Here is a 27263-nt window from a genome sequence, read left to right as displayed (position 1 = left end):
ATACTTATTTCATCACTCACCATGATGTTATAAGCTATAAGATGCTGCGCTGAGCATCTGTTTTGTTTCGTTTTGCCTACATGGCATCTCTTTAATGCCCACCCCCATCCACACTTATTCTGGGGCATCACCTCATTTTTCTTCTGGGGGACCACCCATCTTCTACTCCCAATCCATGAGGGGTCCTCCCACCCCTGTTTCCAGGCATTGACTTGTGATCTATGCCAGACCAATGAGGCTCTATCCAGGGACTCTGGTTGAAACCAAAGGGAAGATGTGAGTTAGGGGCAGGCAGCCCATAGCCACCCTGCTGGCTAATGGAGGGAACCTGCCTGTACGACAAAGATGTCATAGAGGAGAGCACAGTCCCAGGTGGAAAAAACAAGCCCAGACGACATAATATGAATTCCTGAATTCAGCCCTACCTGAAGTCAGATGTGCCTAGAATTTTCAGTTATATGAACCAATGAGCCTTTTATGTTTATACCTGCATAGTCAGGTACTATGTCCACTAGCTCCATGTGACTTTTTACATTTAAGTTAGTTAAAATGGAATAAAATTGAAGACATCCAGTTTCCCAATTGCAGTAGGCACATTTCGAGTGCTCTGTGTGCACGTATGGCTAGGGGCTACCACATTGGACAGTGCAGAAATAGAGCATTTCCGGGACTTCCCTGGCGGCGCAGTGGTTAAGAATCCGCCTGCCAATGCAGGGGACACGGGTTCGAGCCCTGGTCCGGGAAGATCCCACATGCCGCGGAGCAACTAAGTCCGTGCACCACAACTACTGAGCCTGCGTGCCACAACTACTGAGCCCACATGCCACAACTACTGAAGCCCGCGCACCTAGAGCCTGTGCTCCGCAACAAGAGAAGCCCGCACATCGCAACGAAGAGCAGCCCCCGTTCGCCGCAGCTAGAGAAAGACCACGCACAGCAACGAAGACCCAACACAGCCAAAAATAAATTAATAAATTAATTACAAAAAAAAATAGAGCATTTCCACGGTAATGGAAAGTTCTGTTGGGCGACACTCATATAGACCATGTGAGTCACAACACACTTCTGTCCCTTGTGACTAAAAATCTCGACACACTCTGGTTCTAAAGGTCATCTGTTCCTCATGGTCTTTAGTTTTTTCCAACCCTGAGGCCTGGTAGAATTTGTGGTTTTGGTTAAATTCCAGCTGAGACATCTGCGTTCAGTTAGGGGTTTGGCCCTTGCTCTGGGGGCTCATGGCCAGTGTGGGTTGGCCTGGCCCCCCCGTGCCCCCAGCACATGGTGTCAGCCCACCTTGGACCAGGAGTTCTCCTTGCTGAGCAGGTCTGCGTAGAAGTAGGCCATCTTCCACTGGCCCTTGTAGGTGAAGCACCACATCAGCTCCCAGTAGCACATGTGGTGGAACTGCTTCCAGTGCTGCTGGGCCTCGCAGCACTCCTCGAACCGCCGGATGGCCTGTGGGAACCTGCTGGTCAGCCTCGGTGGGTGTCCCCTGGCCCGCCCCCGCCCCGCTCTCTGCACCCTCTGTCCCCGTCCAGCTCCACAGTAGCCCTAGCCTCCTGCCGTGCACAGCGGCCCAGCCCTGTGCCAGGCTCGGGGAGGGGGCGAGGGGCAGCATCAGGGAGACAGGAGTTGTGGCCTCCAGTCCTGGTTCTACCGCCTAAGTCTTACACGACCTTGGGCCCAGTTACTGCCCCTCCTGGGGACTCTGGTCTTGCAGCACAAAATGAAAGGGTGGGACAGAGCTATAATAGAGGGATAACAGGCAGTGGAAAGTGCTAATCTTAAAGTGATATAACGTCTATGCCTCAGAGCAAATTCCAAAGGTTCCAGAAGCCCCCATGAAGTGACCTGGACCTGGGGTATCTGTCCTGCTGCCTGAGGAACCACAGCCAGGACCAGCGGGAGACGCCAGAACTCCAGGTCACAGAGTCCGTCCTGGGCCTTGGTTTAATGCTGGGGATTCTGCCCAGACCGTGACCCGCCCCTCTCTCACCCCTTCGACGGCTCCCTCCCACCTACAGAGCCCAGACTCCTTAGCCAGACCCTCAAGGTGCCCGCTTCAGCCCCTGGCACCAGGTTCCAGCCTGTCACCCTGCCCTGGACAGCGGGTCTTCCCACCTCTCTGCCTTACTCAAGGATGCGGTAGCCTTCCATCTCCCGTTCAAATCCTACTCACCACAAATGCCAACTCCTCCCTCGTCTTCCCAGACTGCCTCAGTTGGAAGTGCCTCTCCTGCCCCCGCTCTCCCGTAAGTCCTCTCTCGGGGCCCTCCTCCCAGTCTGCCCTGTCCCTGAGTTCGTCTGTGTGTATCTGTCTTCCTACTGGCCTGGGAGACCCGAGGGCCCTCCAGCACCGGCTCCGACCCCCATTACTCACCGCGTCAACATTGCCTTTAATGGCTTCAATCCGCCCCGCAAAGAACAGGAAGATGGCGCCCTGCAACAACACGCATGTGGGTCCGTGTGGGTCCACAAGGCACACGTGGGCTGGGAGTATCTGCCAGGAGGTAGGGCTCACCTTAGGGTATCGCTTCAGGTAGGGTCTCAAGAGCTTCTCTGCCTCCGCGATGTTGACGTTCCCAGTGCCTGAAGGAGGTGGGGGGACAATAGGACACGTCACCATCCTCCCTGGTGATCCGCCTCCCAGCAACCTACCAGGGGCTTCTCAGGGTCTCCGTTTCCCCTCTGTGAAATGGGGATGATAACTCTTCTATCTCCAGGGTGATGTGAGGATTGAATTAGACAGTACAGCCTACAGCATCCTCACACCCTCTCTGCGGTGGGCATTACCCACCCCCATTTCACAGATGAGAAAACTGGGGCTGGAACCCAGCCACACTGTGAGGAAGCGAGTGGTCAGCAGGCCAGGCCCCAGGACAGTTGACTCGGCTCTGCTGTTTCTGGTTTCAGTGCCCCATCCCCAGTCTTGGGGGCCCGAGCAGGGTCTGCAGCCCCTTGCCCTCTCACCCCCTGCCCTTAGAGCCCACCAAAGCCCAGAGGCCCCAGCACTCGCCCCGAGCGCACGCCTACCGAGCACAAAGGTGAGGAAGGTGTGGTAGCACAGCAGCAGCATGACACAGAGCACGGCGCGGAAGCTGTGCCCCGATGCCCCCTCCTCCAGCTGCAGCAGCCCGTAGTCCTGGAGGAAAGACGGGGACTGGCTGAGGCCAGCAAGGCCTGAGCTCCCCAGGGTCCTCCATGGGACCCAGGGAGGGGGGGAGGAGCCTGGGAGGTCACTGGACAGGTGTGAGGGCAACGCTGCCACAGAAGAGACCAGAGAGTGCTGGACTCCGAGTCTGGAGCCCTGGAGGCCGGGTCAGCTGCTCCCAGGCTGTGCAACCTCGAACGAGGGGCTGCCCCTCTCAGTGCCTCAGCCATCTTCCTGAGGGCAGGGGACACCGCTGCCACAGCCAGGGCAAAGGCGTGGGTGTCCCCTACCTCCTCAATAGCCCCTTCCCCATCCCCCCTTTTATTCTCAGTCCCCATAGTGGGCACCCAAGCCCTGAGTAGCCCCAAGTCTGGTGGGGGAGTAGGAATGACAAGGAGGCAGATAATCCTAACCACAGGCTCAGGGCACAGACAGGGCTTTCGTAAGATTGCTCAGTTCTTGTATTAATTGTTATGATTATGTTCTGATCGTGCCACATAATACGGGTTTTCTGTGTAGTAATGTTTCCTTTAAATAAATTTAAGTAAAAAATATGAATCACATTTGAGAAAAATGATACATAAGTAATAATACAGAGGTGTGTGGACATGGCAAAAATCAGGAAGGGCTGGAGAAAGTCCAAGTTGGAGAAACATTGACCTGATGTAAAAAAAAAAAAAAAAAAAAGCCCCTTGTTTTACAAAACAAAGAGGCCCAGAGGAGGGCGGGCCTTGCTCAGACTCACAGGGAGAAGGGGATGAGGCTGGACTGACCCAGGGCCCCTGACTTCCAGGTTAATGCTTCTTGTACCACATCAGGCCTCCTCCACCAGGGAGCCCTCCCTGATCTGCTACCTGGCACTCAGATTCCTGCCCTCAGTAAAGCCTCTGGGTGCCTGAGTCCTCTGGTTTCCACCTCAAGGCCCAATGCACAGTAGGGCTTCCCTTGGGCATCTCCCAGACCAGAAAATGGTCCCAAGGGAAGGGACTTGCTCAAGGTCTTCTGAGGGGAGAAGGACCAGGTTCCTGACACCTGCCAGGCTCAGAGAATATGGTCCCAAGCCCCTGAAGGACCCCAGGAGCTGCTCTTCACACCCACCCTTACCCGAGAGCCTCTCTACCCTGCGAAGGGCCTGGCAGGGATCAATGGCCTCATTTGCAGGAGAGGAGACTGAGGTCCAGAGAGGTCTGAGCCTTGTCCAGGGCCACACACTGAGGGGGGCTGAGCCAGGACTGGCACTCAGGCCCCGCAGCCCCTCAGCCTCACCCTGTTCAGCTGAGCTCCAGCCCTGGGGCTGAGCAGGTGGAGATCCCCAGAAGGAAGGTGGTTACCTTGTTTCCTGAAAACCCCACGAACTCTAGCAGCCGCAGGATCCTGGTAGGAAGCATGGACAGCGTCTGCAGGAAGAGGCAGGTGGACACGTGAAGGGGTGGGGGCTGACCCTCCCAATCTCCAAGTCTCCAGAGTCCTGGGGGTAATCCCAGAGGTGCAGGCCCTGTCTCTGGAATGCCCATGAGGAGGCCCTAGGTTTCTGAAAGCCAGCTTCCCCAGATAGAGGCACTACAGAGTGACAATTAGGAGCCGACTGCGTCTAAATCCTAGTCTCACCACTCCCAGCTCGGGCAGCTACATTTCCTCTCTCTGCCTCAGTTTCCTCATCTGTAAAATGGGAATAATAATAGCCCCTACCAGATGGATCAAATTAATATATGTGAAGCACATAATAGGGCCTGCACCTAGCAGTTAGCTATTGTTATTACACTGAATCCCTACTTTGTAACAGGGGCTCTGTCATTGCATTTGATCCTCAGAACAGTCCTGCAAAGAAGGGGTCACTAACCCCTCTCAACAGACGGAGAAACAGGGCACAGATAAGTGACGGGATATGTCCGAGGCACCACAGCTCGTCAGAGGTGGAGCCGGTTCTCGAACCGCAGGCAGTCCAGCTACAACCTGCTGAAGTATCTGATGCACTTGGCAGCTGGTATTTCCCAGCACTTGGGCCGGGATCACTGCTCCCATTTTACACAGGGGGAATCTGGAACCCAGAGAGGGGTAGGGACCCCCATCAGAACAGGCTTTGCCTAGAGGGGAGAGAGCCACCCCCTGCCACACTCACACTTTTGGGTAAGTCCCTGGCCACCCAGGGCCAGAAGTCTGAATCGTCAGAGAGCGGCTCCTCCTTCCAGGAGCAGGCACAATTCTTTCTTCTGAGCCTCCCTGCCTCAGCTCACTGTGCCCTCTGCCTAGAATGCCCTTCCTGCCTGGAAAACGTCCTCCGCTTATGGATCCTTCCAGATCCAGCTCAAATATTATCCCCTCTGTGAAACCTTCCCGGGCTCCCCCAGGAAGGAGTCCTGGCTCTCTGTTCCCTGTGGGTCGTCAGCTGTTTCCAGGCCTGTCTCCTTCCCTGCCACTCGTCAATGTTTAACCACCAGCCCTCCAGGGAGGAAAAGGCCCCCATGTATTGTGTTTGTCAGTTTCTGGTGCTGTAAACGCTGCCACTATAGTGGATTTCAAGCTTTCAACTTGCCCTGGGAAGAAACGCACAGAAGGGACTCTGGAGCCATGGCCAGCCCCCATCTCCACCCCAGCTGTGAGCCCCCAGGCTGGCCACGTGTCTGCTTCATCACTGGGGCATGGGATAGTAGCTCGGCAGAGACCGTGGGTAGGGCAGGGATGTGCAGGGGAGATTAATCTTGAACCCAGACACTGTGGATGTGGGAAGGGCATGCCCACTCACCAGGTTGAAGGCTCCCACACCGAGCTTCACTCCTCCTTCAAAGTGCCTGTGGTTCTCTCCCTTGCAGTACTGTGAGGACTGCACGAGGCTGTCTAGCTCCCTGCGGAGGGATGCAAAGCCTGTTTCAGCCACATGTGGGGGGCTGGGTCCTCTTCCAGCTGGGCCCAAGTTGCCCCTATACTCCTAGCTGATCTCAGAACTCCCTGGCCGTGGATCTGTAACCGTCTGGCAATCCGGAGAGCTGATATTCGAGGAATTTCTAGCCCCATCTCCCATCGTAATGACACACCGCTTGCTCTTGAATTTCAGCTATATCAGCCCTAGCACACCCGCCCCGTCCAACATCTAGGCATTTGCTCGTGCTCTGCATTCTGTCTAGGACAGTTTCTCAACCTCGGCACTACTAGTATTTTAGGCTGGATAACCGGATAATTTCTTTGTTCAGGTGGGAGCGGGAGGCCGTCCTGTGCATCCTGGGGTGCTCAGCAGCAGCCCTGGCCTCTACCCACTGGATGCCAGCAGCAACCTCCCCCAGTATGACAATCAAAATGTCTCCAGACACAGCCAAACGTCTCGTGGGAGGAAAAACCGCCCCCAGTTGGGAACCACTGGGTTAACTCCAACACCGCCTCCTTGAGGAAGTCTTCCTGGAGTCTCTTGGTTGGAATCCAATCCTCTTTCTTCTGGTCACCAATAGCTCAGAGTCCATATCCCAGTCTGTCTGGAGCAGGACAGGGGCTTTAAAGATGTACCTGCCTCCCTTCCAGGACACGAGCATCTTGAGGGCATTTGCTCAGCAAACACGGACTAAGGTTTCTCTGTGCCAAGCACCGGAGGACAGCAGGGAGCAAAGCCATCAAGCTGCTGTCCTCACAACTCTCCCGCTCTTAGAGACGGACCCCTATCGAGTCACTGTGAGGATGAAGAGGAACCCTGGAGCCTGGCCTAGTTTGGGGTTCTGGGAAGGTTTCCTCAAGGAGCTGACATCTGAGCTGAAAACTGAGTGATGAGGAGTTAGCCTGGCACAAAGTGTTCCTGGCAGAGAAGACAGTGTGTCCCAGGGCCCTGAGGTAGAAATCTGGCATGTTTGAAAACCTGAGGGAAGGCCCAAATGTCTGAGGCACGGTGGGACGGGAGCTACGGCTAGGAGGACAGGGGGACCTCCCAGGAATGACTCGGCAGGACCCAGGAGTTTATTCTAAGAGCAAGAGGGGGTCTCAGGAGTTGGCAGGGACTGACTGACCTGACAAGGTTTGTGCTTTGAAAACATCACTCTGGCAGCTGGTAGGGAGACTACAAGGGCCAGAACACAGTCTGGTTTCCCTGAACAATTCCAGCAGGACCCACAAAGCAGTGTGGTGTCCATATACTGCATGGTGTGCTATACCCCAGTAGTACCTGGAAATCAAACTCACCATCTCTCTGCAGGGAAATAGTCACATTAAGTGGGGAAAATAAAGATGATAGTCTCAAGTCAATTCAAGTCAACTTTTAATGGAAAAGTAGTTTCAATGCCAAAATTGGGGCAGTGGGGAGGGTTAATTATTTTCAGAGCTTTTCTGATTTTGGAATTGTAGATAAGGATTGCAGGACCACATTGGGCAGAAGCGCTCTGGACTGAGTCTTCAGTCTTTGCCCCATAAACACGGCCTACGTGTGGCCCAGTGCTGAGATGACATGGAACTAGTCTGGCTCTCGAGGAGCTCCCAGTTTGGAGAGGTGGTGTGTATTATGTAAGCATCATCCCTGTGTACTGGAGGGTTCAAGGAAGGCTTCATGGGGAAAGCGGCATTTGGACGGGGCCTTTACGGATGTGTAGGAGTCCTGCGGCTATTCTCAAAATGACTGTTCCTGTGTCTTTCTCCCACCCCCACCAGACCGAGCTGTTTGTACAGAACATGTGCCTTGTTTTCCCCTAGCTCAGGGTCAGGCACAGAGTCAGCTCCCAGGGGGACCAAATGAACGGATACACCCAGGGGAATAATATTCCAGAAAACTGAAGTCCTGAGGGTACAGAAATCTATCTGAGGTCACATAGCATTCTAGGTTTCCTGCCTCCAGCCAGTGCCCTCTACCTCCCACAAAGCAGCCTGAGGGACACAGGGCAGTAGATGCTGTGGCCTCAGGCCCCCCAGGCCAGCCCCACTCACTTGTAGGTCTGGTAGCTGTTTCGAACTTTGATGCCACCCTTGATGAAGCTCACCATGTTCTCGTCCTGCAGGGGGGAGAGATGCTAAGAGCCGGGCCTGGGTGGGTAGCCACAGGCTTGAGAGGGATCATACAAGGCTCTGGATACTGCCTGGCCCTCCCTGGGCCCAGCTTTATGAGGGGCCCCACGTGGGTGGGGTCAGAGGCCTCCCCACTCTACCCCTGGTACTTGAGATAAGGGTCTTGCTTGCCAAACAAGACCTCCACAATGCCCAGGGCTCAACCACAACCTCCTGTAGCAGGCTCATATGTACATATACTATGTGCGTGGAGAGAGGCCTGGAGGAGATGCTCCCACCGGTTAATAGTGGCGGAACTGTGGGGAAAGAAGGGAGACGTTCGTTTTTTGATTGCTTGTGTTTTTTTACAACAAGCAGGTATTTATCACATTTGTAATTTAAAGCGCCAGTACCTAGGGACTTCCCTGGCGGTCCAGTGATTATGACTCCATGCTTCCACTAGAGGGGGCACAGGTTCGAACCCTGGTTGGGGAACTAAGATCCCGCATGCCACACAGTGCAGCCAAAAAAAAAAAAAGCACCAATACCTACAGTCCACCTGACAGTTCCACTCCCAGGTATACACCCAAGAGAAATGGATGAACATCTTCAAGAATGCTCACAGAATCACGGTTCATAGCAGCCAAGAACCGGAAACAACCCAGATATCCTTCAGCAGGATAATGGATAAACAAACTGGTATATTCATAGAAGGCAGTATTACACTGCCACGTACGGTTGGGTGAAGAAAGCAAGTCCCACACAGCTTGAGGCCTTAAGAAGCTCAAAGGCAACTAAAACATAACAATATGCTGTTCAGACATGAATAGGAAGCCAAGAAAACCATTTTTAAAAAATAGGGCGGGGGGGCTTCCCTGGTGGTGCAGTGGTTGAGAGTCCGCCTGCCGACGCAGGGGACGTGGGTTCGTGCCCCGGTCCGGGAAGATCCCACATGCCGCGGAGCGGCTGGGCCCATGAGCCATGGCCGCTGAGCCTGCGCGTCTGGAGCCTGTGCTCCGCAACGGGAGAGGCCACAACAGTGAGAGGCCCGCGTACCGCTAAAAAAAAAAAAAAAATAGGGCGGGTGATGATAAATACAAACTCTAGGTAGTGGTTTCCCCTGGGGGAAGGGAGGCAGAGGGCAAGGAGATGTGCCAGCAGGGTTCTGTTCTCCGGTTGGGTGGGGGGTTCGTGGGTGATTATTATGTTTAATAATAGGGTAAACAAACAACGGAAATAAAAGGCCAGTCATGGTGCAATTATTACAGTGATCCTAACGAAGAATTCAGATTAATCCAATTCTAATCATCTGAGGTCCAAAAAGACAGAAAAATCACTAACAAAAATAAACAGTACCCCAACAATAAAATTTATAGGTGCCTCTCCACCCCAGTACACCTATTTACATGATGATTATATTTTATAATTATAATCCAGGCTTTTTGGTAAAATCATGATGATGATGGTTCTCATAATTTCCACTGTGGTGAGGAGCATAGGCTCTGAGTTGGCCAGACCTGGTTCAAATCCCAGCTCTGCCATTTGCTAACCATGTGACCCTGGGAAAGCGGTTCCTCCCCCACTAATCCTCCCCATCATAGGCCTGGGAGGTGCTGATTAAATAATACATAGAAATGTAGGTAAAAACAAACATGCAGGGGCTTCCCTGGTGGCGCAGTGGTTGAGAATCTGCCTGCTAATGCAGGGGACACGGGTTCAAGCCCTGGTATGGGAGGATCCCACATGCCGCGGAGCAACTAGGCCTGTGAGCCACAACTACTGAGCCTGCACGTCTGGAGCCTGTGCTCCGCAACAAGAGAGGCCGCGATAGTGAGAGGCCCGCGCATCGCGATGAAGAGTGGCCCCCGCTTGCCACAACTAGAGAAAGCCCTCACACAGAAACGAAGACCCAACACAGCAAAAATAAATAAATTAATAAACTCCTACCCCCAACATCTTAAAAAAAAAAAAAAAATGCAATGTGTATAATGTATGTAAAAACAACATGCCTGTAATGTACATACAAAGCCTGGTATGTTGCAGGTTCTACAAGTCAAGTTCTTGAATGAATCACGTTTGATTCATTCAGACTAGTCTGCTGAATGAATCAAACGTAAAGCAGGCTCTGTCACCCCTGTGACATGAAAACAGCAGGGAAGCAGCAGTCACGAGGTGGAAGCACATCCTGGTAGTGGGTGGGAACGCGTGTGCTCCGTGTGGAGGGGTAAGGCCCATCACCTCTGCCACTGAGCCTGCCCAGGGCCAGGAGTGTTGGGGTGACGGAGCCTCAGTCCTCGCCTCAACCCCAAGGGGGCTGGGCATGGCTGCTCTAGACCCTTCAGGCTAAGACGTGGTGACCCATCTTCTGAAACCCCCAGGCTGCTTGTACAAGAAGAGGGTTCCTACCTGCAGGAAGGTCAGGGCTGCTCTCTGCAGCAGGCACTCTGCGTAGCAGACCTCAGCGTGGATTTCCACTGCAGGGAGAAAACCAAAGCCCTGCGGCCTCCTGGGACTCTTGGCAGGAGGCTTGGGCCAAATCCTCCTCATCCCACTTCCCCAAAGGCAAAGGGAGCCTGAGTCAGCACCTGCCTGCCACCTCCCGAATCCCCATCACCAGGTTGCCTGGTGGCAGGCACCATTGCCCTGAATTAGCTCACACCCCTGACCCCACCCCCGAGAATGTCAGCACAGGGCCCTGGGCCTTGTTCTCTTGTCCTCCGGGCGTCACTGTAGGTGCTGTGCACCAACACCCCTACAGTGCTGGGATGAATGGATAAACCCAGGGAAGCCGCAGGCTGCAGGAGTAAGGAAGGAGAACGAACACAGCCCGAGGAGTCAGGAAAGACTTCCAGAAGAAGACACCTGAGTTGGGCTATTTGAATTGAACATGGGATGGAAGGATGAGGCAGGAAGAGCTTTCTCGGCAGAGGCCCAGGAAAGCCAAACAACTCAGGTGCCTGGGGGACAGCTGGGCCACAGAAGGTTGAAATGGGGTGGAGCAGGGAGAGATTTAGGGGACAGGGAAAGATGAGGGGCAGAAGTCTGGCTGTAAAGGGTCTTAAACACTGGTGGAGGCCTGCAGATTTGGTCCTGTGGGCAGCAGGGAGCCATGGAAGGTAGGAAGGAGAGAGTGGCACCATCATAAGCACTGTTTTGCACTGGAACCTTCAAAGGGCTCTCGAGGTGGGGAGGGCCATTTGCCCCTGCACTAAAGGGCCCCAAATTGCTTATGGTTGGCTGCTGCTGTCTCCAGGACTGCCACATGTGGTCACGGCACAAAGATGCCACATGGCTCTGGCGGCCCAGACCTTCTCTTCCACGGCCCCCAGCTGTTTCATCTCAGTGTGTCAGCCTCTAGGACCACATTCCCCGCAGGAGCACGTGAGATCACTAAGATAATTAAACCAGTAAACCTAACTGCACACACAGTCCTAAGCCCACACTGGCCTGAGGAGCAAAGTGCATGGACCTTGTGACAGCATTTTCATACCTAATTTCCAGCAGGTAATACTGTCAGGTAAGTGAGTCTCACCTGCTCCCCCGCCCTCACCACCCCACCCCCACCCCCGCCACCTGAGACCAGTCCTCAAAAGGCCCCAGGTCTGACCCATCTGTGTCCCAGTGTCTAGGGCAGGGCCCGGCCCCCTGGGTGACAACTGGGAGGACACCTGTCCCTTCCCACCCCTTCCTGGGCCTGGAACCGGGCTGCCTGGCGTCAGCAGAGTTGAGAGCACATCCCAGATGCCACACCTTCCGTGAATTGGTCCATAGTGGGGCGGTGCAACAGGTTGTTGAAGGAATTTGTTACAGAGGACTTCCTCCGGTGCCTGAAGAGGAAAATGGGATCTCAGGTCATTCAGGGAGGGTGAGCGAGGCGCCCGTGTGCCTCCCACAGCATCTCCTGCCCCTCCCGTAGGACTCCACACACTAAACTCCTGGCAACTCCCCCCAGTCCAGGCCTTCTCACACCCTTGCCCCTGCTGTTGCCTCTGCATGGAGCCCCCTCCCCTGCCTGCTATACCCTGGCCAGTTCCTAGTCACCCTACAGGACCCAGCTCTGGCATCACCTCCTCCAGGATGCCTTTCCTGCTCCTCCAGCTGGACCCCCACGACCCCATGAGCCTCCCTGCATCGGGCTGGGATGTTACTGTCTGTGCCTGTCTCCCCGATCAGGCAGTTCAGGCGTCAGAGGGGCCGGGGTCTGATGATTCCCTGGGTGGCTAGTGCCCAGCACAGGGCCTGGCCTAGGGCAGGCAGGGGTGTGTCCCAGTGAATGACGACTCCACCTGTGCACGAACCCTGAGGGTCTATTCATTCACGCATACAGGCAGTTAACATGTACTGAACACAAACTATGCACCAGGTCCCGTAACCGAAGTCTTCATTCAGTCCCCACAACAACCCTGTCATCACACCCATTTCACAGATGAGGAAAGTTCAGACCAGAAAGGGGCTTGCCCAAGGTCAGCGAGTTATTACGTGACAGAGCCAGGATTTGTCTCCTCCCAAGCCAGCCTGGCCCCTGGAAGCCCTCCGTGACTGACTCAGACAACACAGCTCCTGAGGCAGTGCTAACAGGGATGGGTTTTAGCACTTGGGGACACCTTTTCTTAGCCAAAAGGAGTAGGACTAATAGTGGCATGTTAGGCACTGGGATAGGCCAAGGTGACAGAAGGATGGGCCTCACAACCCCTCAACCCTGTCCACACCCCCGGCCGCGACCTCTGACAGAGTGACTGGGCCTCCTTCAACATGTTGCCAGCAAGTAGGATGTCCTGGGGGTCAAAGGTCATCATGGCCTGCATCTCCAGGATGGTGGCATACGTCAGTGAGTGGTACATGCTCTCCTTGGTTCTGCCAGAGAGAAGGGACACGAGAGCATAAACTAGAACTCTAAGGTAGCTGACCCTGTGTCATCACCCACCGTTCCCTCCCCCATCCCGCATGGGAGGAAACACAGGTCCAGAGAGGGGAAGGGACTCGCCAAGGGCTGACCCTTCCATTGCTGCTCAGGCGGCCTCGGATCCCAGCATCTCTTCTTCCTGCTGAGTGGCTCTACGTGACTCCAGATCTGAGCCTCGGTTTCTCACCCATTCCACATGGACGGCAGCAGCAAGGCTGCCGTGAGGACTCCGAAAGAGCTCAGCAGTGTGTTGGCCTGAGGTGGTACTCCCCTGCGCCAGGGCCTGCCTCTCACCTGCTGCCCCATCTACCACAGGTCCTGTCTGTGGGGTCTCTTCTCTCCTCAAGCCCCACCTCGGGCTTGCCCATCCTTGTTCCCTGGACCTCACTGACCTCGCCACCTCCTGCCTCTCCCCACCCCATCATCTGATCCTGTTGCTCTCTGCCTGAGCCCTCCCGTGACTTCCACATCCCATGAGACAATGCTGGGGGCCCAAGGCACCACACATCACAGGCCCTGCCCACCTCTCCAGCCCAGCCCTCATATCACTTATGCTTCTGACCCACCATCTGGTCACATTCAAGACTATACCACACTGAACCACACACACTCTCGAGAAAAGCCCACATCTTCCCTCCTGCAGGCCTTTGTCCTTGCTGTTCCCTCAGCCTGAAATGCCCATCCCCTACCCCCGCATCTCCTGACTCATCTGTGAAGGCCCTCAAATGCCTCAAAGGCCACTGGGAATCCAGGGCTCCCTCCCAAAGGGAGCATGTGTCTATAACTGAGGCACAGGTCACACTGAACTTATATCAGCCGAGGCTCAGCTCTCTCCCAGACTGTGGGCTCCTCAAGGACAGCGCTTGTGTGAGATTTATCTCTGACTCAGCACCAACGTGACAGGGCTGAGTGAGCCGGTCTCAGGAAGCCTCCCCATCCTGTCTCCCGGCTCCGCCACAGCCCCAGACCTTGCATCTAAAGGGTGTTGGGGGGAAGAGGGGTGGCATTTAATCTAACACACGCAGAGAGCAACAGGCAAGGAAGGATGGGACCAATGCCAGTCCTCCTCTGTACGTGGGGAAGTCACAATGTATCTGGGCCTTGATTTATGCTTCTGCAAAATGGGGACAATAATGCTGGCCCACCCGAGTCCATGTGGGTCTGGCTGGGGATTACCCTTGCCTGGCACACAGTAGATGCTGCAGCGATTTTTTGCTCCCTTCCCTACACCCCCTTATTAATTATTTTCCAAACTCCTCAGTGCCAGGCTTATGCTGGGAACTTCAGGGGAGAGAGAAGATGACTAAGGTTTATAGACCATCTATTCTATCATAAGACTTCACCTGTTCCTCATTCATAAAGCACCTCTGTAAATTAAGTTGCTTTTTTACTTCTGGGTGATTCTCAGGTGATATTATCCTTGGAAGTCAAAGGTTCATGAAGGAGACCAGTCCTGGCAGCTGTTGGGACACCTCCCAGGTCTCTGCTAGAACTGCTTATCTGAGGGCAGTGGCTTGTGGAAAGGAGGCCACAGTCTGCAGTGGGGTTACAGAACTCAGGCTTCAGAGTCTCTCAGACACAGGTTGGAATCCTGGCCTCGCTAGTCACCAGCTGTGTGATCCTCGTGAGTCTTGCAGCCTCTCTGAGCCTCAGGCTTTTCCTCTGTAAAATGGATACAATAACCCTTCTCTCCCAGGACTCTGGGTGGCTTAAGTAGGGTGCCCAGGCCAGGGCCATAACACCGATGTTCAATGAATGTGAGTCTGAGTCCCTCTGTGTCCTGCCAGGGTCAAGGGTCATTGCCCTACATAAAAACTTTCTCCCTGAGGAAGGGTTTCCCGGGCAGCACACAGACCCACCTCCCAGATAATCCCCTTCCCCCAGGCCTCTCCAACTCTCACCCTCCTCGCCCCCAGGTCCCAGGCCCAGACTCAGCCACACCTGCCCAGCCCAGTAGGAGAGAGAGCCCCTCCTGGGCAGCTGGCAGGCGAAATGGAATTTCTAGTCTGAGGCCCAAGGCCCCGACAGGCACCTGCAGCTGGGAATCCTAGCCCCTCCCCAGCCCATGACGTGGAAGCCCCCAACTCTGGTCTGGACTGGGATTCAGGGCACAGAGGTATAACAGAGGTGACAGTGAAACGAGACACCACGCGTGCTATGGGGAGCAGTGGATGACACTGACCCCCAGCATCCTTCACAGCTTCAGTGGCTGTGAATGGGGAGAGCAGACCGTTTTTGAGCAAGAATTATTTTATCTAGACCAGTGGTTCTTAACAGAGATGGGGAGGTATTTTTACTGAATCTGCCCACCCCTCCCCTGACAGCTAGCAATTTCTGGAAACATTATTTGGTTGTCACAAGAAGGGACGGGGAGTGTGCTCATGACATCCACTGTTTGGGGAGGAAGCGCTTCAACTCAAAAGAAAGCAAAGACCCTTTTCCGGAATGGGGCAGGAGTCAAGAGAAAGAGAGGTTACAGTGCCTCACGTGTGAGATGAAAGGTGGCCTCACAGGAAGCCTGTTCTCTCTGTGGTGTTTCCTTCAGGGCAGGCGTTGCCTCTCGGGGGCCTGAGTTGCAGGACCCCTAGTAGAGGGCCCTCCTGAGGTGAGGGAAGGCGAGGCAGCCCCTCAGCGAGGAGGGGGCCGAGGGCGGGAGGAGGGCGTTGAGGGGGCAGTGGCAGAGAGGAGCCACTTCGGGACGGGTAGTGACCAGGAGGGAAGGGGAGCCGGGGAGCCTCCCTAAAGCACTGGGAGGGGAGCCTGGATGTTCGGTGATGGGGCAAGATGGGGCCTGGCCTGCCTCAGGCAGCGGCCCCACTCCCGAGCAGACCCGGCCCTGCCGTACCTCAAGCTGGATCCCCCCAGAGGGTGGGGATGAGGTGTGAGGACTGCTCGCGGAGGGACTACCGTACGACTCAAGACCACCAAGCCCTGGAGCTGCCCCGCTCAGAAGCTGGGCCACTGACCCCAGACAGGAGATCAATGGGTCAGTCAGGTCTAGAGAAACTGAACGGGCCTGGCTTGAGGCTTGGGGAAAGCCGTCCCCCTACCCCAGCACTTGCTTTCCCTGGGGACCTGGGGGAACCAGTTGTGGCAGAGGACAACCTAGAGCTGCAAAGAGGGGATCGGGCAAGCAGGCAGCAGACATGATTAGACCCCTGGCCCCTCACCCCTATCCCAGTCCCGGAACTCAGGCAGCCAGGGGCTCTCTGTCCAGACTGAGGAATGGAGGATTCTTCTCTGGAAAAGCTAACATCTGGGGCCCGCTCTCTGCCAGATCATCCAAAAGCTGATCCCACCAATTACAAGGCTTCTTGGCCCAGACCTTCCAGTTGGCCTTTGAGTGAATGTGCTCTTAAATACGACCAGACAGCCAGCCAGGGACCATCGGGCATTTCAGGGTAGCGCCTCCCACCCTACCATGAGGAGAGTACTCCCCCCATTACACAGAAAAAGGAAACCTGGAGAAAGCCAAGATTATGCAGGGAAAGAATAAAATACTTTTAAAAGAGATAATATTCTGTGCTAATAGTAATAACAACAATAAATACTTATTAGAGGGCTTGCTACATGCCAGGTCCTATCCTCAGGACACTCATATTTTTAAATATACATATAAAGAACACAGTGCACTCATAAACAAAGAATAAGATGTTTTAGGAAAAAAAGAACATTCAGAGAACACTGAAGAGTACTAGGGAATTAATCATATGATTACACACAAGAAAGAAAAGTCAGTGGATTTAATGATAAGGTTGAGGAACTCTCCCATAAATCAGAGGAAAAAAGATAAAGAAATGCGAGGGGGGTGGTGTGCGGATAAATATCTTAGAAGAGGACTGATCCAGGAAGTCCAATACCTGCCTTAAACAAAGCCCAGGAAAGGGAAACAGAACGTGGAAGGATCATACGAGAGAATTTCCTAGAACTCAGTTTCTGAATAAAAAAATACCAAGAGGACTTCCCCGTTGACGCAGTGGTTGGGAATCCGCCTGCTAACCTGGGGACATGGGTTCGAGCCCTGGTCTGGGAAGATCCCACATGCCACGGAGTAACTAAGCCCGTGTGCCACAATACTGAGCCTGTGGTCTAGGGCCCATGAGCCACAACTACTGAGTCCGTGTGCTGCAACTACTGAAGCCCGTGCGCCTAGAGCCTGTGCTCGGCAACAAGAGAAGCCACTGCAATGAGAAGCCCGCACACTGTAATGAAGAGTAGCCCCCGCTCGCTGCAACTAGAGGAAGCCCGTGTGCAGCAACGAAGACCCAGCGCAGCCAAAACAAACAAAGAAAAAAAAATGCCAAGTAAAAAGACCTACATTCTGGCACATCATTGTGAAATTTCAGATTTGCAGGAATAAAAGAGAAGATCCTAAACATCTCTGGAGAAGGAAAAAAGACCCCATGCCATGTAAGAAGAATCAGGATTCTCCCGGCTACAGTACATGCCAGAAAACAGGGCAGAAAACAACGCCTTCAAAATTCTGAGGGGGAAAGATCATATTCATGCAACTCTCTCTTTGGAAATTTCTAGAGGACCTGCTCTAGTTAAATGAGGGAGGATACAGATATGAGAGAGAAAAAGCCAGGCCAAGCAAACAGGGGAGAAGCAAAGGGGATTCCAGGAGCCGGCTGGAAGGTGGCCAGTAAACAGGCCTGTCTTCCAGGGGAAAGGTTTCCAGGAAAAAGAGGGACTGAGGGCTTACCTGATATGTCTGAGTATTTATGGAAAACCTCATGACTTGATGCAGTAGTTATAAAGAGTTCAGGATAAACGTATAGCGAATCAGGCAAATGAAGAAAACAAGACAATTATTAACTCCAGAAAGAAAATGTAATCTTACAATGTAAGACTTGTCTCTGCAATGAGCATAATTACATAGTTATAATAATGAAAATACTGATTACTGATTTAGCCAGATATTGTGATATAATGATAGGAGGAGGGAAGGGAGGTGAGGCAGGGGTATAAGAAAGCTAAATTCTTGTCAACCATCAGGTGATGTGTAAAAGCAAAAAGTAACAAGAGTGAATTTTATGGTATGTGAATTATATCTCAACTTAATTTCAGTTTTTAAAAAATTGAAAAAAGTGGTAAGTAAAGAAAGAGCACTCTAAGCATATTATTTAGAAATAAGGCAGGGAATTCCCTGGTGGTGCAGTGGTTAAGAATCTGCCTGCCAATGCAGGGGGCCCGGGTTCAATCCCAGGTCGGGGAAGATCCCACATACCACAGAGTAACTAAGCCCGTGTGCCACAACTACTGAGCCTGCGCTCTAGAGCCCCAAGCCACAACTACTGAGCCCACACGCCACAACTACTGAAGCCTGCGCACCCTAGAGCCCATGCACCGTAACTACTGAAGACTGCACACTCTAGGGGCCGAGTGCCACAACCACTGAGCCCGCGTGCTGCAACTACTGAAGCCCACGTGCCTAGAGCCTGTGCTCCACAACAAGAGAAGCCACCGCAATGAGAAGCCCGCACACCGCACTAGAGAAAGCCTGCGCGCAATGCAGCCAAAAAAAGAAATAAGGCAGTCAACACTAGAAGAAATGGCTAAACTACTGTCATCATTGCCCTAAAGCCTTGAGTAAAAGCAACTCAAGTCTTCAGTGCTTTGGAGGAAAATAACAAAAAGGGGCTGTTTTAGAGCTGGATTCAGTGGGAACAAGAAATCAAAGTGGAAGAAGCTGCAAGACCTGAGGGGAAGGAAGTCACAGTGACCTTGGGGAGGGCCTGGCTGTTCCTGGCTGTGGAATGGGGACCCTGAGCCATTTTTATGGGATTCTCAGGGGTCATAGTGACCCAGAAGGCTGAAGGCATTGAGTTACACAGGGTTCCTCTCACATAAAACCTCTGGTTCTCCATCTGGCATCCCCATCCCTACACTTACATGTGTGCATGCACGTGTGCGCGCGCGCACACACACACACACACACACACACACACACACACACACACACACACACACACACACACACACACACACACACACACACACACACACACACACACACACACACACACACACCCTCCATCCCCAACCTGGGCTTAAGCCTCACCTGGGCTTGAGGTAGCTGAGTGCTTCTGAGAACTGGTTGGTGAGGAAGAGGTCCAGGGCGGTCATGCACTGGTCCAGGGACTCATGGAGGCTGCTCACAGGAGTCCTGATGGGAGACACACAGGCATGACCTGGGAGCTCTCAACAGAGCCTCAGTTGAGAGGCTCGACTGTCCTGGCTGGAACAGAGCCGCCCAAGGCCCACTCGAACTCCCTGGTGGTCCTTGGATGCCTGTCATGAGCTCCTCCAGGCTGCCCACTCTGTACTAAGACACAGGACAATTTGGACTTACCTCTAAGTGTTCCTAAAGGTGGGAGGGGGAGCAGAGGGGGGTGGTGTCATCTGAGATCGTGGGGAGGGGCTGAGGATGGGATGTGGTGGGTTGGTGCAAGGAAACCTCAGGAATAAATTTATCTTACCTCTCACAAGGGTAAAAGGAGTCTTTGTGGCCCTTCCGACCCATTGGACTTTTCTGCCCCCACTGGGGGGCACAGCCTACCCACTAACTCCCACTTCAGCTCTTTTCTTCCTGCGTCTTCTCTAGGCCTTCTCCTGGCCTCCTCAGGCCTGCATTCTAGAACCCCACAGGCGCTGTCACAATGGGCCATAGTGGGCAGCCACCCTGTAAGAGCTGTCAGGGCCTTTTATGTTCAAGGGCCACCTTCCCAATGGCACCTCCAGTACACCTGACCTCCTTCCGGTCCTTACACTTCTTGATAGCTCTTACCACCCTCTGACATATATATTTTTTTACTTATTTTTGTGTTTATTATCTGTCTCCCTCCACTAAAATATAAGCTTCCTGAGGGCAGGAATCTTTGTTTTGTTCACTGCTGTATCACCGGCACCTAGTATCTGGTACAAAATGGGCTTTTGATAAATATAGGTTAAGTCAGTGAATGAATGAATGGATGGATGGATGGAGAGTCTTGGGCTAGGAGGGCAAATCCCTGATCTTTCTGAGCCTCAGCTTCCCATCTGAAAGATGAGAGATGATCCCAAAAGTCCTGTCTGATGGTCTTATGAATGTCTCTTCTCAAGGGGTCGCTTTTAAGTAGAGAAGGCTCTAAAAAGTGTCTCGATGATCGTACTGAAAGGAGATCCTTTTCCCCCAAAGTTAATAAAGTTCTTTCTCCACCAGGTAAACTTCTACACCTATCTTAAGGCCCAGCTCTAATATCTCCTCCTCTGTGATGCATCAACAGAACTTCCCAGGCAAAATGAAACATGCTCTGGTCAGAACTGAACTCTTGTTTGTTCTCCCAAATCTGTTCTCCAGATTTGCCATCTCAATAAATAGTACCCCTCGACCAAGTTTCTCAAGTCAGAAATAGTCATCCTTGACACATCCTCCCCCTGGCCTCCGTCATCTACTCCATCAATAAGCCCTATCAGTTCTACCTCCTGAACATCTCTTAATCCACTTCCTTCTACACCCAGTGCCCCCCAGTCCAGGCCACTACCATCTGTACCCACATCTGATGGAAGACCCCTCCTCTACTCCTGTCCATTCCTAACTCTTCTCTCTCTCTGTTATCCCATTTTATTGTTTTTCATGCCTCTTCTCTCTCTTCTTTGCCATCTCGTTCACTCTCTCTGTTAGACTCTAAGTAATTTCTTTAGATCTTTCATTTCGCTAATTCTCTTTAAGTGGGTCTCATCCGCTACTTATCCTCTACTGAGTTTTTAATTTCAGTGATTTTATTTTTCATCTCAGAAATTCCACTTGGTTGTTTTTCAAATCTGCTTGGTCATTTTGGGCAGTATTTTGTTCCCTGCGTATTGTTGCAAGTCTATCTTTGATTTCTTTATACATTTTAAACACAATCAGTTATAATCAATATCTTAACACTCTAGGATCTTAGACTCTTAATTCTGCTATTTCTTGCTTCTGGTATCTATTGCTCACAGCGACTTGTTTCTTTGTGTGTTTTGTAATTTTACCATGAGCTCCTATTTGACTGATCCCGAAGGGATCTTGAAATGAGAATCCATTCCTCCAGAGAGGATTTTCATTCACTTCAGCCAGCTTCCCTGGGGTGCTACCACCCCCCCAAGACCATTTATGTTACTTTTTTTAGTTTAGCATACCCAGGACCACAGAGGTAGTGTATATTCAAACCTGAAATTTGTGTGAGGGCAGACCAACATGTATAATTGTCTAGGGAGCTTCTTTGTCCCCACAAGAACTGCCGCCTCCCTTCGTGGTGGGTGGGTGTTTTTTCTAGTCAATGCCCCTATTTGCTGAGGACGCCCTTTGAAGGTGGCAGATTCACGTGAGGTGGTAGGGAGGCTGAGTTCCAACTCTTCACACTGTCGTTGGGTAGCCCCAAGTCCTTATTTCCCATTCCTTAAGTGTCATTAAAACTCAAGATTCTAGGTTTCTGGAATTTGTAAATACCCTCAGTTGCTGTGGCTTCATCTAATTTACCAGCCTGATTTCAGCTCTCTCTGAATTCTTGGCCTGAGAGGATCTGTTACTTCTGTGGGCACTCAGGAATGTATTTTAAAGGATGTATGTTGTAACTCATCCAGCCACTAGGTAGTTTTTTTAAGGGATAATGTAGGAAGCATTATTCCCTTTACTCTGTCCCTCTCATAATAGCCAAAATTATCTTTTTAAAACCGAAATCTGACCATGTCACTTCTGGATTTGAAATCCTTCCCTGTCCTACTCTTAGGATAAAGATCAAGTTCCTTTCCAGGGCCAAAAAGGCCCCACTGGAAGCAGCCTCTGCCCGCCTCTTCATGAGGCAGGGACAGAGTCTTCCTTGGCACCCAGGGCTTAGCCTAGTGAGTGGTGTTCATTCCACTGTCTCTGTTGCATGAATCAATGAAAAGGCAGTGAGTACCTACTGCCCCAGGCATTTAACTGGCATGCTCTCTGTGAGCCCTCACAAAGCCTTGTGGAGTGGGGTTATTACCTCCACTGCAGATGAGGAGACTGAGGCACAGAAGAGAGGTGACTTGGCCAAGGTCACACGCCTAAGCGTGGGTTCTAACCCGTTTCTGCCTGAGCCAGGAAGTCAAGTCCATTGTCCTGGCTTCTGCCCATCTCTAAACAATTCCAGAGTCGAGAGCCTACCTCCCACTTCTGCGCACACCCCGCTCCCACCCCCACCTCCAACCCCGTCAAGAGGTTCTGCCTCCTTGGTCTACCTGGAGAGAAAGATGCACAGACAGCACAGAGATGCATAGTCCCTCCCCTGGCAGCCCCAGCGCCACTTCCCCTTAACTGTCATGAGGTGGGTCTGCGGTGACCTCTCCAGACGGGCAGCTGCTTTGGGGCAGCCCTGGAGCTGATTTCTTCCCTGCCACAAACATCCACCCATCTCTGGCTCTGGGCCAGGCCTGGGGCTGGACTCTGGGGAAAGAAACTGGACCCAGACGTGGGCCTGCCCTTGAGGGCTACAGTGACGGCCAGAGCCATCAGGGCCGTGATCATGGGGGTCACTGGGGGCTGGGGAGGCCCGGAAGTGAGGGGGGTGCCGTCAAGGAAGATTTCTGGATAAGATGGCCCTGAATTGAGGACAAGATGGAGAAGGAAGTCCCAGAAGAGGAAAAGAGTGTGAGCAAAGGGCTGGAGGCATGATACCATAGTGAGGAGGGGGCACAGGCCATCATGGAGCAGGTGGAGAAGACAGAGGCTCTGGAAGGCCTGTAAGTGTACGGGTGGGATGGGGGCATCCCAGCTGGCTGGGGAGCTCAGGCAGGCTGGGGACATTGGCCCCGTTTGACCTAATAATAGCATGAACAAACACCTATCACCACTATGAGACTATCACTTCAAGTTATCTAAATTGATGATTGCATTATTTCACTCAGTCCTCCCACCAGCCCCAAGAGCCAGATGTTCTTATCTGCATTTGATAGATAAGTGAAGACAGTGAAGACAGGAACCTGATGTCCTCCTCCCAGGAACCTGGGAGAAGACAGAAATACTTTCTGCAAAAGCAACCTGCCAAACCATTACCCTCCCCTGGCTGTGACTGAGGTCCCCACTTCTCTGCAGGCTGTCCCCACGTCTTTAAGGCCTTTCTGCTCCAAGCCACCCTGCCGGGGCCCAGGCCAAAATATTCCTGGGCTCCCAAGTGGTGATGGTGGCCTCTTTGCTGTGCCGGGTGGAAACTCTGGTATGGGGAGGATGCTGAGCAGGATGGAGCGTGGAGCATGGCTGGTGACAACTAACACCAGGAACTTTAGTGTAGCGGGGGAGGGGGCTTGAAGCCAAAGTGAGAAGAGGGCCACCCCACTCCCCTTTCCTCCCACCTCCCCACGGTGGTCTGCCTGTAAACCACTACCTCAGTGTCTGATGGGCAGAGCTGGGGGACCCTCTTCTCCGCTGGAGACAGGAAGCCCTCCTACCCGGATCCCAGTCAGGGTGAGATGGGTGGGGCAGTGGAGGCAGGGCGAGGCAGTCACTCAGAGAGCAGACTGGAATCAGAGCTGGCTTCTACTTCCTTCCAGCATTCGGGGGGAACTTCTGGCTCAGGGGGTAAGGCAACCTGTCCGTGGGGATCTGTCACATCCACAGTGACCTTTCTAAATTGCAAATACGATTGTGACTCTGCTCCCAGAGTCCCGCTTAGCTGTGCATAACGCGAGTACCACGTGGCAGGGAGTGACGTGGTGTGGCCTAGGTAGCGCGGAGTTTTGAAAGCAGACAACCCTGGACTCAAGCTGCAGCTCAGCAATCACTTGCTGGAGAAACGTGGGAAGGTTCTTTAACCTATATGAGCCTCAGTTTCCTCATCAATGAAATGGGAATGACCTACCTCCCAGGGTTGCTGGGAAGAATGACTGAGACAGTGGAAAGCACAATAGGAAGTATTCGGGAAACATTAGCACATTTTTTTCCCTAAGATTATGTATTTCCATCATTTCTTTTACCGAGCGGCACCACTTTTATAATGAAACTAAGTAACTTTAAAAGATTGAGCGCACATATCCTGTAAAATCCCAGCAATTCCACTCCTACCTGGCAACATGGAAGAAGGCTCACATATGTGCAAAGGACAATCATTCAAGAATATCCAATGTTTGAATAACAAGACACGGGGAACCACCTCAGTGTTCACCAAGAAGGCTGGATAAATAAATAAATGATGGTCTCTACATCAGGTGGCATATCATACTTCAAGGCAAGTGGGGACCAGGGCTTCAAGGATCAAGAGAGCTAGATCTCAGTAACCTGAAGCTGAGTGAGAAAAGGCAAGCTGCAGAATGATTGGTGCTATATGACTCCATTTACAGAAAAAATTTAAAGAGCTGCGCATTTTTTAGGCTTATACATACTCAGCAAAAGAATAAAAACAGACAGAGAAATGATAAAACCAAAATTCAGGATGGTGACTATCTCTGTAGAGGGAAGGGTGGGCTGGTCCACAGGGATGCTTTATGTCTTACAAAGAATATGAAATAAACAGGGCACAATGTTAACATCTGAAAAAGCTTGCTGGCAAGGGCATGGAGTTCATTTTATTATTTGTGATATTCTTCTGAAGGCTGAAAATATTTCATAATTTTTAAAGTGGAGGAGATTTAAATGTTGGTCTTTTCACCACTGAGCCTCACACATGGGGCTGGGCCCAGAGCAGGCCTGGGAGTGTTTGTTGACTGACTGAATGAGTGTCTATGGTGAAGGTGGAACTGCTTTGCTCCTGCTCTGCTCAGACCCCATCAGAATGGCACTGAACAGGGCCAGGGACAGATGGACCTGGAGGGCACGCAGGTGGGTAGGTATGGTTTAGTGTGAGGATGACCTGCCAGTGCTAGAAGGGCAGGCTCATTGCCCTGGAGGCCCAAGGAGGGGCCAGAGGAGCCCTGGGTTGTAGAGAGGACTCAGTCAGGGATGTGAGTGTGCAAGGAAGAAGGAAGAATGAGGAGTCTAGTCTGGGAGTTCAGGATTCTTTAATAGGTGCCCTGCTCCATGCCTGCCTTCTCTCCTGGAAACCATTTTTCTGGGCCCAATGGGGTGGTGCTCAGGACTGGGCAGAAGGGATTTAACCAGCTTCCAGATTTACAAAGACCAGCCCAGAGAAGGAAGGGAGCAGCCAGCCCAGCCTCCCTGTATTTTCCAAAGGAGAGACCAGAAGTCTAGGGAGGATAAAGGACTTGGTCGATGTCATACAAAACACTGCCTGACTCACCAGGCAACCCTCCCCCAGGCCAGGGTGTCCACCGGCTACCCAACTTCCAAGCCCTCAGCCTGGGACACACACAGGCCCTGTGGAGGCCTCCAGCTGACAGCTGGCACCAGCCGAGTCACCTCCCTGTTCATGTGTTAGCCCTGAGGCCCTAGGCAAATATTGTCCCTGGTGGTGAGGCTCCAGGCAGAACGGCAGCCCTCCCAGCTCACCTGCGCAGGATCTCCACCCAGCAACCTCCTAGCAGTGCCGGCTCCCAGCAGCAGGGCTCCCAGCCCCTATCCACGGGGGTCCAGGAATGGCAGAGTTGCTCCAGGTCTCCCAGCAGCTGGCAGCTGTCACTGCTACAGGGGCGGTGTAGGGGTCCTACAGGGTTCCTCAACGGGGTGGGGTGGGGATGAGCAGAAGTGCCACGTTGAAAGTGACAACACCCACCTTTACTACCCCTGTTCCGGTTGTGCCCGGTGGGCCGGGCCAGTTCCTATCTTAGTCTTTTAACTCCTCCGAATATCCCCGAACATGAAGTACTGTCTGGCATCGCTGGGTTCAAATCCCAGGCCCACTTCTCACCTCCTGGGAGACCTAAGACAAGTCATTTAAGAGCTACTGCTCAGTTTCCTCACCTGTTTCGGAAGTGACAATAAGAGCCCACCCACAGGTGTGGAGATGTAAACGCCACGAGCGGAGGAAGGAGGCTCTGACTTGGCTGTGGCCACAGCTTCCTAACAAAGTTGGGACCCAGCGGGGAGTGACCGACCGACCCAGGGTGCCCAGGGCCTCCACCGTCCCCGCGCAGCCCCCTCCCCGCTCTCCGAAGGTGGCGGCGGCAGCACCCGGAGGCCGGGAGGGGCGGGGGTCGCGGTGCCGCCCCGCAGAGGCTGGAAGCCGCAGTGCGGGCCTCGCGGGAGGCCAGGCCCGGCGCCGCCCCCCGCCCCGCCCCGCCCGCGCCCTCCGGGGCCGCTCCGCAGCGCACTTACCCTGCCGGCACGGCGCCCGGGGAGCCGGCCGTGGTCATCGCCGAGGGGGGCGGACAGCGTGCCCCCGCGGACGCCAGCCGCGGCCCAGGTGCTGCCGCCGGAACCCCGAGCGGGCGCTGTGCCGCCGAGCCGCGGACGCGCCGGCCGGGGAGGGGAGCGCCGGGGGCGGGGAAGGCGGCGGGGCAGGGCCGGGCCTCGGTCTGCCCACCTGCGCAGTGGGGCCAGGCCGCCGCCCGCCCGAGGCCGACCGCAGACGCGGGCCCAGCAGCGGGCGGGGGCTGCTTGGGGCCTGCCCGCCAGCGGAAGGCGCCCCCGCCCCACCTCCGCTTTGACGGGTAAGACCCCTGGGCGCCCAAGGTCTGCCCAGCCCATGCCCCCGAGAGCGGGGGCTCGCTCCTTCCTAAGGAGCCCCACCAGTGTGGTCCCGGGAAGTTCTCCTAGGCCTGAGGTCCACCTCCCTGCCACTCTCACCGCCCCCGACCCAAGCCCTTCATCATCCTACTGCATCGGGTCGGAGGCATTCATGCAAAGAAAGACATGGCCTCCAGAGTCAGGCTTGGATTTTAATCCCACCCACCTGTCCACAGCTTGACTGTGTTTGCAGGAGACCAGAAGGCAGAAAATAACGCGGTTTAGCACTCGCTGCTAGCCAGCAGTTCACACTCGCCTCCTCAAATAGTCCCCATAGCTGCCATTTTACAGATGGGGAAACTAAGGTACAGAGTTCACGTGACTTGCCCAAGGCCACTCACCTAAAAAAAACGGCAAGTCGTGATTGGAACTCAACCCTCCTGACTCCAAAGTGCACACCCTTGCCTTCTGGGTCCCCTCTCCCCTGAATCCCCAGGGCCTATGTGGGGTCACCCATAACACTCCTCAGATGCCTACTGTGTGCCCATCCCTAAGGTATATGTCTAGGACCAGGGTTGAAGCCGACCTGGTCTCCTGGCAGAAGAGCCACTGGCCCATGAAGAGTTAACCAGCTACCACGTCCAGGCCCCAGATGCTCTTAATCATGACTCATCAGAGCACTCTTAATCATGACTCATCAGAGCACGTGGCTGCCATTAGAG

General features: G+C 53.4%; 1 protein-coding gene across 11 annotated transcripts in view; it reads right to left on the bottom strand.

Moving 5' to 3' along the window:
- TTC39A (tetratricopeptide repeat domain 39A) overlaps positions 1 to 27263 on the bottom strand; it is a 58882-nt gene that overhangs the window by 19478 nt on the left and 12141 nt on the right. For 7 of the 11 annotated variants that reach the window (XR_012325081.1, XR_012325084.1, XR_012325066.1 and 4 more), the window contains exons 2-12: positions 19069 to 19173; positions 12824 to 12955; positions 11852 to 11928; positions 10508 to 10575; positions 8045 to 8109; positions 5895 to 5994; positions 4483 to 4548; positions 3034 to 3142; positions 2522 to 2589; positions 2381 to 2440; positions 1294 to 1455 (exon numbers count right to left, since the gene is read on the bottom strand). Coding sequence is in view for 8 of the 11 variants with exons in the window: in XM_073789904.1 (XP_073646005.1) it covers positions 1294 to 1455; positions 2381 to 2440; positions 2522 to 2589; positions 3034 to 3142; positions 4483 to 4548; positions 5895 to 5994; positions 8045 to 8109; positions 10508 to 10575; positions 11852 to 11928; positions 12824 to 12955; positions 19069 to 19173 (1012 nt within the window). In the remaining 3 variants the exon portion in view is untranslated. Of the gene's footprint in view, positions 1 to 1293; positions 1456 to 2380; positions 2441 to 2521; positions 2590 to 3033; positions 3143 to 4482; positions 4549 to 5894; positions 5995 to 8044; positions 8110 to 10507; positions 10576 to 11851; positions 11929 to 12823; positions 12956 to 13096; positions 18794 to 19068; positions 19174 to 25648; positions 25952 to 26190; positions 26344 to 27263 lie in introns of those variants that run through there. The other 4 variants (XM_033866929.2, XM_033866934.2, XM_033866948.2 and 1 more) reach the window with 4 other exon arrangements.

This window comes from Tursiops truncatus, chromosome 1, assembly GCF_011762595.2.
Source record: "Tursiops truncatus isolate mTurTru1 chromosome 1, mTurTru1.mat.Y, whole genome shotgun sequence".
NCBI classification, from domain to species: Eukaryota; Metazoa; Chordata; class Mammalia; order Artiodactyla; family Delphinidae; genus Tursiops; species Tursiops truncatus.
The sequence above is the reverse complement of the archived record's forward strand: the minus strand, read 5'-3'. Positions and strand labels throughout refer to the sequence as shown.